This window comes from Uloborus diversus, unplaced genomic scaffold (genome assembly GCF_026930045.1).
Source record: "Uloborus diversus isolate 005 unplaced genomic scaffold, Udiv.v.3.1 scaffold_1305, whole genome shotgun sequence".
Classification (NCBI taxonomy): Eukaryota; Metazoa; Arthropoda; class Arachnida; order Araneae; family Uloboridae; genus Uloborus; species Uloborus diversus.
Genome location: NW_026557994.1, coordinates 6,755 through 22,917, shown reverse-complemented (window position 1 = coordinate 22,917; position 16,163 = coordinate 6,755). Strand labels below are relative to the sequence as shown.

General features: G+C 33.0%; 2 protein-coding genes across 2 annotated transcripts in view; one reads left to right on the top strand and one right to left on the bottom strand.

Annotated features, from left to right (window-relative positions):
• LOC129232691 (nucleolar protein 10-like) overlaps nt 1-3,510 on the bottom strand; it is a gene marked incomplete at its 3' end in the record, with an annotated part of 30,024 nt that extends 26,514 nt beyond the window's left edge. Inside the window, exons 1-2 of the mRNA XM_054866820.1 lie at nt 3,086-3,510; nt 962-1,098 (exon numbers count right to left, since the gene is read on the bottom strand). Coding sequence (XP_054722795.1) covers nt 962-1,098; nt 3,086-3,412 — 464 coding nt within the window. The remainder of the gene's footprint in view (nt 1-961; nt 1,099-3,085) is intronic.
• Nucleotides 3,511-3,753: 243 nt separating this feature from the next.
• On the top strand, nt 3,754-14,924 carry LOC129232690 (uncharacterized). The gene is made up of 4 exons (XM_054866818.1): nt 3,754-3,880; nt 9,991-10,136; nt 13,301-13,358; nt 14,803-14,924. Exons 1-4 carry the CDS (start codon nt 3,811-3,813, stop codon nt 14,922-14,924), a joined length of 396 nt encoding a protein of 131 aa, XP_054722793.1. The 5' UTR covers nt 3,754-3,810.
• Nucleotides 14,925-16,163: the final 1,239 nt, after the last annotated feature.

Sequence of the window (16,163 nt, the reverse complement as noted above, 5' to 3'; positions counted from 1 at the left end):
TCACAAATAAATATGTTTCACAATCAAAAAAAAGTGCATTATCCTGCACTTCTGCTAGCTTCATGGTTTGCATAACAGCTGCATTTTCAAGAGCCATCTGGTATTTTTTGTTTACTATGAGTACAAATTTTAAATTTAAAAGCTTTGAATTTAGATGGAAACATGAAAAACTTTCAAAATTTAATTTGCCTAACAATTTTTATGTTTGCAAAGCAAAACAGAGGGATTTTTTAAGCTTCCAAAACTTATTGTTTACTTCTGAAAAGTTGTGTGGTTTATAGAGAATTGCGTTACATATATCGGCGTTATAATGGTCTTCCACTGTATTTTGCTTCTATTAAATTGAAACTTGAAGATGAGGTACAACTTTTAAAAGAAAACACAATAATACGTGTAAACTAAATTAATAACACAGTTTTAGCTTTACTACTTATTGAAACATAAAACATAAATTAGAATTACATTTTAAATGAAAAATCAATGATGAAACAAAAAAATATTTGCATGCAGAAAAATAACCATATTTTACATTTTAATGAAATGTTAGAGAAGAGAAAAACAGTATTTTTTTGATCAAGCTATTGGCTCTCATGCATTGTAGTAGCTAACTATTCCTATAGTGCATTCAGGGAGAAGTGATAGTGGAAGTAAACAAAAAGGGTTGCTGTTTGGAACCAACATTTGCAAATTTTTTTTAATAACTCCTTGGATTGGTGATTCTGTTCACGAACATTTCGCTTATTTGCTTGGGCATATTTCCTATATCCCAACACCAAGCAGACAACAGTATTGCCAAGTGTCAAGTTGCTTTGTTTACTTCCACTATTACTTCTCGCTGAATGGACTATAGGCTACTTCCAACACTCCTAGTTTGATTAAAAAAATTTCATTTAAGTAACATAAAGTTATTAAAGGTCATTTGTCCCTGAAATCAAGTAGCAATGGTTAACTAGATCCTTACCTAGCTCCAACTAAGAGAAGATCACATGATTCTTTGTGGTAAGCAAGATCACGACCAAATTTTGGAATCCTTGTTTTATAATATCCTCCATATTGAGCATGAAATTCTACAGATCTATCACATTGCAGTAGCACTAGCTGAAAAATAACTTCCAGTAAATTTAATAAAATAATTACAACAGTGATAAGGAATATAAAAATCACTAAGCAAAAATGTATCATTTTGAATGGAAACTATCTAAGGTAACGTAAAGCAAGTACATGCAAAATACCGACAGCCTGGTCATGACATCCAGCAGGGGCTAATCCAGGATTTTTTTCTTGCTACCTATTTTTGTGAAAGTATTGCATCATTCTATTTCTGCGAATGTTCTTTTTTATCAGCATTGTTTTTGTGAACTTTTAGAGGCTTCCTAATTTTTGTAAAAGAGAAACCGAAAAAGTGAAATTTTAGTTCAAAAAGTTTAAATGTCATTTAGTATTATTTTTAAAAGGTTTCATTTTTTGGGTGGGGGGGAGCTAAAAACCTAAGAAGTACCAAAAATACCATCGTAATTTCAGCTTAATGGGCTATATAATACTGTGTACAATAATGGAAATTATGAGAAAAATGGTGCCCCAAAATATGTTAAAAGATCGTGATGATATTGCATAAATACACTTTGGTGAGAAACAGCTAGAAATTAGTTAAAATACCACAAAAAGGTTGCTATTTAAGCGATTATTCATATAAACCTGCTTAGAATTTTATTTTATGAGTAAATTTTGTTTTAAACAGAGAAACAAGTTTTATATTTTAAAATGCAATTTTTTGTGAAATTTTCGATGTTTTTGTGAATATACTGATTTTATTACTTGATTTTTGTCAAAGTACGTATTTCAAAACAAGATTTTTGTGAAGGTACCGAAAAACGGCAGCAAAATCAGCCTTTATTGGGCCCTGTCCGGAGACTATAACTTCGTCCTTGTTATAGACTCATCAGTCTAGAATAGTTAATAACCCAGCTGGAAGCAGATGTTCTCTCATTAAAGCTGAGATTAGCAACAAACTGGTAAATAAACTTAATTTCTCGTGCATTTTATCAAGGTCGAAGCTGCAGTCTCTAGATCGCATGACTGGGCAGTGGATATTTTGCAAGTATGTCTGCCCAGGGGCGTGCTTGAAAAAAAAATTCTTTACCCTTAAATTTTGTCTCTCAAGTTGTCAAAGTTGGAGACTGCATTGAAAAATTACATTTTTTTAATTTATAATGCTTTATGTCTCTTCTCCTTAGTGCAGGTATCTAAGAGTATGTTCATTTTTGTTATTCGGTAAAATTTAAAGTTTCATTCAACAAATCAAAAATTTCTCCCTCCAAAAAAAATTGGGTTTGGGAGCCCAGGAGGTTTTTTTTTTTGAAAAAGTTAACCCTTCTTTTCGTAGCTACTCTTTATTCCTCTTGCAATGGCAGCAATTTTTTAGCATTTTGTATTGTCATGATTTGAATATTAAGTTAACATTGATGAGGCTTTTCTCAGATCTGATCATTATACATTAACTTGAGTTGTTAGAGATTACTTCATTTAATATTGTATTTTACACAGCCTTGAAAAACCAAGGATGCAGAGTTGGAGAAGGACTAATTTTGGAAAAAACAAGTCAGAGACAGGATTTGAAGGTTTAAAATTTTAAGAGTTGGAGTTGGTCATTTTCCCACAGATTTTAAAACTCTGCCAGTGCTACGAAGTCAGAGTCAGAATTTGACTGATTTTGGGGTAAAGGAGTCAGCGTCAAAGGCTGTAAAATTCCTGGTCGTTAAAGGCTTTAAAATCTGTAATTTTCCCTCCAACTTTGCAGCCTTGCTGAAAAGATACATAAAATACATTTTCTGATTCACCATACACTGTTGGAATACGTCTTTGTAAGTATTTTTCAAACAGCAAAAGAACACAAGACTCTACCATGAAAATTAACTAATTATGTCTCAATCAATCCAATAAATCCATATTATGACAAAATGAAACAGAAAAAAAGTGACAGAGACTATTTGATATCTTGTACACACTAGAAATAGTACAAAGCAATAAAGATGCGCTTTTTTTACATTAGACGGTACTACAACTGGAATACGTATTTTTTAATTACTTTTGAGTAGTCATCAGACAATATTTCAAATTGAACTGCTTCAGCATCAAAACAACGTTCAAATTTCATGGATAAATTATTAACATCATAGCATCGCACTCGAGGTTTGTACACGCCAGTAGCTAGAATAAATTTTCCATCTCGTGAAATTTTCACACCAGTACTAACTCCTGGCATGTCGAAATCTTGTATAAGTTCAATTCGTTTTCTAATATCAACATCTTTTTTCTGGAGCATTCGTCTTTTTCTTTCTGATAACCAATCTGGAAGAGACTTTCCATGGCTAAGATTATAAATTTTAACATTATTGGAATTTGTTACTTGCATTGTCAACAACTGCCTTTAATTTACTAATTTAAATATCTGATTCTTTAGTTTTTTTTTCCTGCTACATGTGTACTTATGCACGATCAAACATGAGCATGGCCGGCATGATGTAAACAAAACCAAAACACATGGTAACAGAAAAAGAAAATTTAGTTGTTAACTTACTGACTATAATGACAAAAAAAAATTTAATGATCATAATTTATCCCTTAAGTTAATTTGAAAACGAAGGTATTTTATGATTCTTTGTATGAGGATAAGTTTTGTATTTATTAAGTGACCGATCTCAAAATTCATTAAAAAACAAATTTCAGTTAATTTTCGTGTTTGTCACTGCAGCCGCGGTCTTTTAGTCATGAAGGTCGTGTTTGAAATGTGACAAATTTTTTGTACATAAAATGATTCAAAAATTATGCAATATTAATGGATTTTTCATAAATATTATCCGTAGTAAAAGTTATAAGCAGGGTATGGGATTGAATCTTGTATCTATTTTTTGATCTTGAAAAGTGTTTACCTATTTATTGTATCGTGTGTGATCGACAACCCAGCCCTCAGCTATTTAAATGAACATATATGTCTTGTGGTTTTAAAAAGCATTTTTACGACTATTACTAGGATTTGCTACTACTACTTGTTTCACTTTATGGAAATCGTTGAATTTCAGTTAAAACAATTCATAAATGCTTTAGTTTCTTCAAAATTCACATGAACTTAAATTCTTCCTAAAACGGAGGAACAAAAATTTGCTCTAAACTTTGCAATAGCTGTCACTTTTTGAACAGTGGTATACAAATAAATGTTAATTCTACAGAGATTTCGTAGCAAAAAAATAAAACCGTTTTGAAAACAAATCGTATAACAATTATTGAAGGTCAAAATGTGATCCTTCTCACACAAAAACATATCCTTTATCTTATCTTCAATCTAAAGACGATTTTCATTCGTTGTTCTCTTGGCTTAATTTCCACATTGGCGATGTTTAACGGACTTGGCGTAAATTACCCTTGAAGTACTAGGCATCAATGCAGCCCCCTTTCTATGAATCTGCACTAAAATTGTTAAAAGTTGAAAATATTCCATTTGCTGAAATAGCTTGGATAAGTTTCTTTTTTACTAATGTAGGTCAAATTGAGGGGTTTTTTTTTTTTTTTACATTGCTGATCCACTGAAAAAGATCTCAATTGATTATGGTTTCTCGCCCAAAATTTTCATCCTCAATGGTTTTTACATTCTGAAATGTGTAAATGTATAATAAAATATTGCAACCTACATTTTCATGTGGATTTTTTAAATTTTATTTCTTAAATACAATAAATATGTCAATGCTTCAATATATTATCCCCCTTCCTTTTTTTTTTTTTTTTTTGAGCAATCACGATTGCTTTTTGCTTTCATTTGACTGCTTTCATTTGATTGTTTTTGGCGTGCTATCATTTTATTTTTCCTGCGTGCCACCTTCCGCAGCACCAACGTCGACCGGCTCCTCACGATGTTGCTCCTATAGCGAAAGCCGTCTCCAGGTTGCATCCATAACCTACACACACGCGCATACATATACAACTACACACACACACAAACACATACACCTACACTCATACACAAACACATACACACACACAACTACCCACACATTCATGCTTGCACACAGACACAAACACATATGCCTACACACACATACCCCGCCCCCACTCATACAAACACTCATACACACAACTACCCACACACTCATGCCTGCACACAGACACAAACACTATGCACATACCCCCTACATACAAATGCACCCCCCACACACAAACACACATGCCTACATAGACACACACACACTCGTGATTGCGGAAAACATAATTTGAATTCAAGAGGTCAAAATTCAAATTAATTTTCTTTTTGCTTCATAAGTTCAAGTACTTCTAAAATAATGTTGCTAATGACAGAGAATCTAGCATTCCTAAATGAAGAAAAAGAGCATTCCAATGGGATCGAACTGTACTTGTTTTAAACAGTTACCATTTGAAAGCTGTTTTAATATTTTTGTGTTAAAAAATTCACTTTTTTTTTTTTTTCCATGATGGGAGAGTTTGGGCATGTCTGCTTTTCTAGTTTTCATTACTTTATCTCGTCAAACAATTAAATGAGCATTGAGCAGTTTGATTTTTTACCATAAGTTTCACTAAACATTTCTCATCATCCCATTTTGTTTTTAGAAAATGTTCAATTCATTAACCTTTTTTATATTGATTTTTAACTTTGTGAAGTGAACCAAACCTGACCAGGGTACATTAGTCTGCATTACAAAAATAGCTTCTCTTAAAATTTCAATGATAAATATTATCCAGACTTATGCTGTTTTCCATTTAGAATGAAAAAACATAAGGTTTTACACTAAAAAGACTAAAATTTTCTGTATACCTAGAAAGACTGAAGGGGGCAGAGTGGCCCCTACCCATTTTTTGGATGAAATCTTTTAAAAATTCTTCCTGAGTGAGTCCACACACCCAATACACCTTCTTATATGACTAAATAAAAACTTAGTATATTATTATTTTCAGCTTTTCTGTCTTTACTTGCCAAAAGGTGGAACTAGTTTATCTTTTCAAGAACAATGGCTGCGGTTTGGCTGGTAAGCAATCGGTATACTGTTTATAACATTTAGATATCCAACTGGTTGCATAAAAAGAAAATCACAGGTTAAACTAATTTAAATAGCATTTGTTTTATGCTACAGCAACTAGGTGAAAGGAAAAAAATATCTTTTTTTATTGTAAAATAGTTTAGGGGCCACTGTGGCCCCTCCTGTCTTTCTAGGTATAAAGAATCGTATACCAGGGTTGCCAACTGCTCCGCATTTTGCGGAGTTGCTCCCCAAAAATTGCGAAACTCTGCAGCTCTGCAAAAAAGTTAGTTTACCCTCCATTTCCCGTTTTGACTTTATCCTGACCAAGCTCACCATTTAATTTATTTTTACTATATTTTACCAGTTTATTAGGCATGTAAATATCAAAATTAAATCCTTATACTCAAAGCATAACATAGCATTTAAGGTGCATGACGTCATGTTTAAGTTATAGGGTTAAAAAGTGTTATTAATTTAAAAATAATTATTCTTATTCTAGTACTTAAAATGATTATCCAAGCTCAAAAATATTTTTTTTTAATTGATTTTTATACAAAATACTGAGTTACTCTCGGTTGGCTTTCTGCCGGCAGAAACTAGTTTTTGCCTTGCCAGTGGCAGAAACTGGTTGAAACCGGCAGAAACTGGCAAAGACTTAAAATCGTCTTATAATTAAAGTAATTACTAAATGATATCTGTTTAAACTAAAAAATTGAACTTCATCATTGTAAAAAATAAAATGTTATGCTAGTGCCTTTGATTTAGTTCAGAAAGGGAACTTTTCAATTGTTGATGCTTGTAATATTTGGATTAATCTAACAAAGGACAAAAATCATATGGGTTCTTAGAATAGAGGGGTGACATGCAGAATTAAACTGGCATTACTGTTTGTAGCTTCATCTAAGTTGCTTGTGATTGAAATTATCTTGTGCTTCAAGAAGAAAGTCAAATTTTACTTCCCAATATTAATCTAGGTTTTGTACTTAATATCACAGCTTTGCAAAACAAATTGGCCCCACTTTTCGAAACTCATTTTTCCAGTCGAATTTTTATCACTACCCTAGTTACTACATGATGGACCAGTTTAAAAATATATACAGTTTGAAAGTTTCATGAATATTGCTTGTTCCTTGATGCATTGCCTGCTAGCTCTTCTGTTGCAAGAATATTCTAAAAATTCCCATTCGTGCATATTAAATTGAGAAACTATTTAGATTTTTAGAACCACCTTTTCCAAGAAGCAACTGCAGGGTCCAAACAATGTAACATTTGATTCTGAATTGTAACAATATTGTAAATTAAACTGCTTTGGTTAACAATTAATTATTTTTTCCATGCATTTTCTATTGTCTGTCAATAGGTTTTTTTTTTTTTTTTTTTTTTTTTTTTTTTGTCATTTTGAGAGTTTTTGCCAGTTTCTGTCGAAAATGTGGCAGAAAATGGTTTTTGCCATGCCGGTTTTAACTGGTTTCTACCAGTGGTTTTAACCGCCCCGGCAGAAACTTGCCAGCCCTGGTTGCTCTGCAAAATTTCAAAATGCTCCTCAAAATTACCACAGATGCTCCTCAAATTGTTTCTTCAAGCTTGGCAACCCTGGTGTACTGTATTATGAGGCAAATCATTAAATGATTAAACAATCATTAAAATAGTGACATATAATGAAAAGTCTAAGTTCCATTAAGCTCCGTTAGATATTAATTGAGTTATTGAACAACAAACTATGCGAGAGGTCACACAGGCCCCCTCCGTCTTTCTAACGTTAAAGATCAATATTAAATTGAGCAACTTCTACTTTTGCACTATGTATGCCAAAACCATCTGCTTCAGCACAGCATGGGTTTTCCTCAAACTTCACTGTCACCATTACTAGAATATTGCTTTTCTATTTCTTCAATAAGTTTTCTGTTTTTGTGCGTTTTCTAAAAATGCATCAGCATCCCCCAGGTACTTGAAAAAATGAAAAATGCTGTCATAATTTTTTTCTTTTTGCGACAAAAAATAAAGAAACTACAAATAATTATGAATCAAAAGAACTTGCTTTCAGGGGAAAATTCATTTATTGCTCCATTCTTCATGAAAACCATTTTAAAAAAAAGTTTCAGCCTTGGACTGTTTGTTGATCACACACAAGGTTGCTTGGTTTAAACCAAATGTTTTGTGTTTTTTTTTTTTTTTTTCAATCATTTTTTTGAAAAATGAATCATTTTCCCCCAAATGTTTTCATAAATTTTTTATATTACAGTATAACCTCAATTTAATGATTTTCAAGGGACTGGAATAAGTTATCGTTAAGTCAAGGAGCATACACATTTAATGCAGTCAAATCCGGACCAGTGAACCTGTAGGAAATCTTTTTGTTGGGTGTCGTTAAATCGAAGTTATTCTGTATTAGAAAATCAGGGACCGTGTTAAGCATTCGCCAAATATGATAAAATCATAAAATCGGCGAACAAAATTCGAATTTGGCGAATTTATTAGCGAACAGAAAATTCTCTAAAATATACACAGAGGAGAAAAAATCTCCCTTCAGAAGTCAATCTAGATAAAAATTAAGTCCGATCATAAAATTTGGACCCCTAAAAACGAACCTTTCACAAAACTTCCAGACTAGCAATCACTGAAAGTTGTTTTATTCTCGGAACACTCCGAGCAGATTGAGGTGCGCGCACGCCCGTTAGCATCGGATCGGATCGGAGGAAGGATGACGTTTGCCTCTCGCCTCTTTGCGTTGCGTCACTGTACTTGCGCCTCTCACTGATTGGATATCGAGTACGCAGCTTGACTACCGAGTACCGAAAGTGTTGGCGGATGCCTTGTTGAATGGCGCGTTTGTTTCATTGTGTTCGATGTCTGAAACATCGGAGTAAGATAGGAATGGAGTCTTTACTTCGTGAAAAGCTTTTATTTCTACTCTTAAATTTATTGAAGAATGATAAATATCACTTGAAGTTGTTTTTAGCCATTTTTTCTTTTGAAAAATTACATATGATTTGGAAAAATTACTTAATTTGCATTTTTTTTTCTCCCCAAATTCTTAAAAACGGACAAAAATTCCTGGATATACCCCTGCCCTTATCCTCAAAAAATTGTCAAAAATTAAGTTATACTTCACTTTCTGATTAAATATTTCTGTAGACAAAAATACATTTAAAATGAGTAAAAGTTAGTCTTTGACTAAAACTTTTGAAATTTGGCTAACACTTTAAAAATTTGGCGAATTTACTGGCGAACGATTCGAAATCCTTAGCGCGATCCCTGGAAAATGTAAAATCCAACAAATGCAAAGTAACCAGCAAAGCTTTAGAAATAAAGTACCAACTAATAAATTTGCAAACTTTTATTTTTTAACATAATTCAAATTTGTTAAATAGCATTTTTCTTTCTTTTTCTTTTAATCAATGTAACTTTTCATATTATTTAAATAAATATACAAGGCAAACAAAGTTTTTCTAAAATTATGTGGAGAAAAATTTCAAGTGGTTTGTTGTCTTAATTTATTTTTCTTTCTCTTTTACATTTCAAAATAGATCAAAAAACATTTTTAAGCCAAAACTTCATTTCACTACCTTACAAGTCCCCTGTATAAATGGTAGAAGAATCAATAAACATTAATTTTTATGACAGTCTTTATTATTTGAAATATGTTCAGAGAATATTTTTATTGATTGGATTTGTATTGTCCAAAATAAGAAATGCGTTAGGATTGGAAAAGACTTCAGAACTTGTTTTTTTATTATTATTATTAGAGGCTTTTAATTATGATTATTATTTTTTCTTAACATATATTTTTAAAAAATAGTATTAAAATTACTGAGACTGATCTAACAAACCCCTACACCCACTAATGTAGGAAAAATGTTTGCCTTGTTATGAAGCTTAAGTTTTACATTTGCTATACTAATTAAATTGTTCTACAAGGTATGTATCTTTTTTCTTAAATTATCTGTTTTATCCTTTCAAATAGGAAGTGTTTTAGAGTCCTATTGGAATAAAATTCGTGATGGAGAATTCACTCTTGATAAAAGTCAATTGAAACTTATCGAGATCCTAGATGACTTGAAAGAACAATCAAGCTCTTACGTTGTAACCAAACCAAACGTATTTTCTAAGGTTTGTTTTATACATCTCTTTAATATTTACGATGGAAATTTATGTGTAAATTATTGCTGAAATTTATGACTAATTTAAATTTTTATTTTTTATTTATTTTGACTTAAAGTTAGTGTGTAGTTATTTTTACATTTCTCCCTTTTTTCCCCCACTGTGTATGGAGTAGAGTTTGATTTTTTAATTTAAATGAGATTTATTTATTTGAATCAGTTTTTTTTTTTTTTTTTAAATCTTTAAAACTTTGTAGACATTAATTACTTTACATTTATTAACATAATATGTTTCATACAATAGATGGATTCATTCATCTATTGTATGAAACATATTATTAACAAAATATGTTTCATACAATGGATGAATTCATTCAGCCTATTTTTAAAATTAGGATAAGTTCTCTAACTATTCAAAAAAAAAATTAAGATTATTAAAATACGTTATAATACTTTGAAGAGATGTGATTTTGTTTTCTGCTTTGCTTAAAGATAAGGTTCTATCATGTGCTTTTATAGTGTAAAATAATACATTGAACTATTTTTTTTCACTATATTAGTCATGATGTATAAGAAAAACTGCAAATTTTCATTTTGTTCTGAACTGTAATTATGGAGTAAAAGCAATATTTCAAGAGTGAAAATCTGTTACACACACAGAAAGAGAGATCAATGTAGTTTTGCCTGTTGAAGTTGAGATTGTGTAACACAGTGTAGTTAAATTTAGAGCAACACATTCTGAAAATGCAAAATTTATTTATAAAAATAAAATCAACTGGTATTAATTAATAAGTTTGTTAAAAAAAATCACTTGATTCATCTCAACTGATTTAAATCAATTATTTCTTTTTAAAAAATCACTTGATTTAAATCATAAATTTAATGCTTTTATATAGGAGTTTAGTAAGACCTCATTTGGAGTACGCTGTTCAGTTTTGGTCGCCTTATCTGAAGAAAGATATTTTTGTATTGGAAAGGGTTCAAAGAAGAGTAACTAGATTAGTAAGGGGACTTTCAAATTTAGATTATGACACGAGACTTAACAGGCTTAACATGTATAGCCTGGAGCAAAGGAGGATCAGAGGGTACATGATTCAGTTATTTAAATTTATCAAAATGAAAGATGTAAATGGATTAAATTTTTGCGAGGAAAGCAGGACGAGGGGTCATTGTTTTAAGCTATTTAAATTTCAGGCTAACTTGGAAATTAGGAAAAACTACTACTTTAGTAGGGTTGTGGGCACTTGGAATAGCTTACCAGAAGAGGCGGTAATGAGCAAGGGGGTGGATAGCTTTAAGAGGGCCATTGATCTTCATTGGGGACTAATTAATTGACTAGGACCAGCCTAGCTGGGCCCAGAGCCTGTTGCTGGTCATCACATTTGTAATTATGATCTAAATCAACAAACCCTGATGATGTAGATTCTTTATATATTAATTATCAAAAAATAAATTTGTGGACAACAAACTAGCTCTTTTTTTTATCTAGTTACATTTCACTTTCCCTGCTTGCCTTGAATTAGCATTTAGTGCTCACCAAAAGGCATCCCAATGAGATGGGCATGAAGTTCACTGTGATTTCCAAAAATGTGTCCTTATGTGTGGCAAAATTTTGTCTGAAATTCAGAAAATTTAGGTGGAGTATTGCATTAAAAAAAATAATGTCTTGTCATTTTTTGTCATTAGATATAGGTGCGTCACATTCTATCATTTGATAAAATTCATTTTCAGGCCATGAATTGAGAATTTTGCCCTTTCTAAAAATTTAAGTTTAAAGCATCGCTGTACTCACCATAAGACTTTTGAAACCCTGTCCTTTTCTGGTTACTTTCAATGCTAATCAAATCAAAAGTAAAACTTTGATAAAAAGTAAAAATTATTTAACTCCTCATTCAATTTTAAATAATTTCAAAACAGTGTTAGAAATAGGTGGTCATTAGTCACATTTTCTGACCATACATTTTGCTTTGACACCAAGATTTCCAAGCCTGTGCCCCAAAATTGAGGCCTTCAGAATCGTATCAAACCTTTTTTATCCTGTCTCAGCATGATTGAGGCTCACAATTCACCCAAAAGATACATTTGTCAAAGTAACTTTAAAATGCAATTAATTTTGTCTTGTGAAAAACATTTTCTTAGCCATATTTTATGGATTCTCTAGAATAGGCCAGCATCAATATCTAGTATTTCTAAATATTTTTTTATACTCTGATATGTTATATATGATTCTGATATGTATTCCTAACACTTTTAAAAGCCACCTCACAAGGTGGAGCCATGCCATATTTTTGGACCTCTTGCTGGTGTGATAAAATATTTTTAGCTGTCCCTGTGAATATCTACTCAGCTTCTGTGCTAGTTCAGATTAAGTCATGGGCACATCAGTCATAGGCCCAGGGCCCCAAATTTGCCGGTAAAATTTGATTTTGGACTCATTTCATATTGCACTGTAGCAAGATTTAATCGAGCTAAAAAAAAAATCCCTATAAAAATTTAATCTCTTTCCCAAATCCCAAAACCACTCCAAGTTCGTTCTATATTTACAACACTTTTTAAAGTTTTACCATAGATAATTTTAATATTAATGGTTTTTTCCAATGGACAAAGTTTGAGGACATCTTATATTATCATGTTCAGTTATTGTAATACTATGTCGCTTCTATTTTTTGTAGAATAAGGTACCACCAAATTTAGTACAGATATGTTAATACGCAAGTATCATGATGTTTTACTGCTTCTTCATATAAAATAAGCTCAGGGTGGGGGGGGGGGGGGCACCAAATAAATTTTGTACACAGGTCTTTAAAAACTTTAGTAGGCCCTGTCCATTTGCCTGCAGCTGGGTTCTAGCTGTTCAAGACCGATGAGCACAAAACAGAGGTGAAACTGCAGTCTCTAGGTGTTATGACTGAGCTGTTTGTTATTTATTTGCAATTCTGCCTCAACTTCAGCTGCGTGTGGTAATTTATAGCTTTATGGAGGTCAAAGTTTTACATTTGAAATTGGCAAATTAAAATCTCTAGTTTCATTGTGAAGGATATAGAGTCAAAGAATGTATATGTAGCATTGCATTTTATCTGGAAAGGTTGTCAAATCTACAAAATAAATTATTATTATGTTGATTTGAATAATGCATGTTATAGTAAATTTGCTTACATCCTTTTATATTTTTAGTTATTTGGAAAGAAGAAAGTAGATGTTCCAAAAGGCTTATATATTTATGGATCAGTGGGTAAGAGTAATTTTTAATAGCAATTTTTTATGTAGGGATGAGTAAAAATATAACTGTTGACAATTATTATTTTCACTAGAAAGTCGCCCGTCAAGGTATGCCCAGGTGAAAATTGCTTCTACTCTTCGACATTTTAACGAAGCAATTGCCTATTTGTTGATATTCTATAGTTGAAATCTTAAACCTAACTCCAGTGGATTAACCCTAAACTCCAGTGGATAGCGTTAATTTTCAACCACTTTTTTGCTTCTTCATTCCCCTAAAATGACTGTCTTACCAGTAAAACAGTTAAGTTTTACAGATCGAGTTCAGCCTTGTCAAAATAAAACATTTCCCTGCATATTAAACATTATAGAGTAAGAGCCCATGGGTGCCAGACATACGTCATAGTATAAAGGCCCAAAATTTCACTGCGTAAGCGCACTGGAGCAGGTATGAAGGGTTCACTATTAGTTAAGCTGACTCGCGCTGGCTTTGGCGAGCAAGAGGTAGCAAAGGCGCGAAAAAATGGTGAACAAAAACATCATAGTATAACGCGTGATTTTTTAATATTTTATTAGGGGTACTATTACGAGTTAAACCTTACAAAGCCAGACACTTAGCACGCTGGCTTTGCGCAGCCAGACACTTCAAAGCAGGGAAAAAATTGTTAGAAATAGAATTTCTACAAATATCTCTACACTTACTTTTGCCCAGGTAACTGAACTTCACGATAATCAACCAACGCCTGTTCGGACCAACGATCCGAGTGAATCGGAAGTGAGTGATCGGATCGGAAGGGTGACGTAACAGACTCCCGCCATTGGCTTAGCAGGGAGGCGTCTCTGCCACTTGGTGCATTCTCATTGGTTGCGTGGACGTAAGGGCATTGATGTGAATAATGATGAGGACAGACTATTAAATAGCGATCGGAGCTGAGATTCGCTCTCTCTTTTTTAAGACTCGTTCGGTGATGTCTGTCCTGTAAAAGGTAGCTAGGGTAGAGCTCGTATTGTTCGGCGGATTGCCGACTGTGCTTGGCTGATCGTAGTAATAGATTAACGAGCCGTATTAGGATGAGCTTAACTAACTTGCTAGTCATATTTAATTGATCTTTTTTACCTTTGGCTTCAGTTATGTTTATACAATTATATTTACCTTTTTCCACGTGTTAATAAATTTTAGTTATTTTTAAAGAAGTCTCTTCATCAGTTATTCACAGAAAGTAGATGAAATGTTAGTTCTTTCACTAACTCTGCAAGAAGTATTACAGTTAACAGGTGGTATCATTCATCAATGGTATCAAGATGGTTATGGGCTATTCCTGCCATAACTGACATTTCACGCGCAAAATTTTTTTTCAAAACCTTGCTTTCTGTGAGAAATTGAGACTGTTGGTGAAGGAGGGGCCGAAGATTTTTGGAATTATATTTTTAGAGAATGGCGTGCTCTAGCATAATGATAGAGAAATTGAAGGATGACAACTACTCTTCTTGGTGCAGTGATATGAAGTTTGCTCTCATCGACCGGAATCTATGGAATATCGTCACTGGAAAAGAGACCAAGCCCGAAATTAGCACGGATTGAGGGGTTACCGCGAAAGACATCGCAAATTTCGAAGCTAGGAGACAATCTGCTGTTGCCGTGATATATCTACACGTCGGAGATGAATTCAGGAAAATTATTGAGAATACCGAAGATCCCCACGAAGCGTGGAACCAATTGAGGGAAAACTACTTTCCAGACAATAGAAGTATCAAGATGAAGCTCTTTTCGGAGTTAACCTCATCTAGAATGGAAGAAAACGAGAAAATCAACGTATTCGCAGCCAGATTGAGGAGAATTTACGATCGTATGAAGGAGTTCAAGACCCCATTTTCGGAGGAATTTCTGTCATTCCAACTGCTCCGGTACCTCCCATCCTGTTTCGACGGAATTGTCCAGAGTATACTGCGGAGAAGTGATGAAGATTTCATTTTTTCAAAGATTGTGTCCGACCTGGTAGCTGAGGAAAATCGTCTGTCTTTGAGAAATGATGATTTTGACATTCAAGCCAAGACAACTTTCGCAGTAAACAAGGACTACAACAAAAGCGTAACGTGTTTCCGTTGTCGAAAGACTGGTCATATCAAGAGGTATTGTCCTGAAGCAAAGAGTCGTCCCTTAAGTCCAAGGAGAGGTCGTTCGAGATGGAAAAGGCGCGGTTCTCAACGGCGAAGTGATGACCACCACCGTTCTCCATCGGCTGACTTTTGTGAGTATGAAGATTTCTTTTTAAGTGAGGCAAACTGTCTAATGGATAGATCCAGTTCATATATCTTTGATTGTGCCGCCACCCACCACTTCTCAAAGGACAGAGACATTTTTCAGAACTTTGTAGAATTAAGTAACAAAGAAATGGCTGTAGCCATTGAAGGTAAAACATTCCCGATTGAGGGAAAGGGGGATATTTATTTAAGATTTGGTAAAAGAAAAATTGTTTTAAAAGATGTACTTTACTCCTCCAAATTGAGACGAAATTTAATTTCGGGATCTAAATTTGATAAAGGTGGGGCAAAATTTGAAGCTAAAAATGGTATTTTGACGGTATCAGACCAGAAAGGTGTTATTTTTAAAGCCTTTTTAAATAATGGTATATATTATGTAAAACCCCAAAATGTTGATAAATGTTTTCAACATTCAAAGTCTAGTCATGATAACGTAAATTTGAAGGATAAACAAAACTCTAGTCATTTTTCTCGTAATATCGTTAATGTTGAATCTTCAAATGTTGAATCCTTAGAAATTTGGCATAAAAGATTAGCCCACGTAAATGCTGATTGTATA

What these genes read in the sequence shown, in the direction of transcription:
- LOC129232690 (XM_054866818.1), top strand. Translation starts at nt 3,811, where the DNA reads ATGATTCAAAAATTATGCAATATTAATGGATTTTTCATAAATATTATC. An exon ending in TAGTAAAAGTTATAAGCAGG is followed by an intron (nt 3,881 to 9,990) that starts GTATGGGATTGA and finishes CCTTTCAAATAG; the next exon opens with GAAGTGTTTTAGAGTCCTAT. An exon ending in AACCAAACGTATTTTCTAAG is followed by an intron (nt 10,137 to 13,300) that starts GTTTGTTTTATA and finishes TTATATTTTTAG; the next exon opens with TTATTTGGAAAGAAGAAAGT.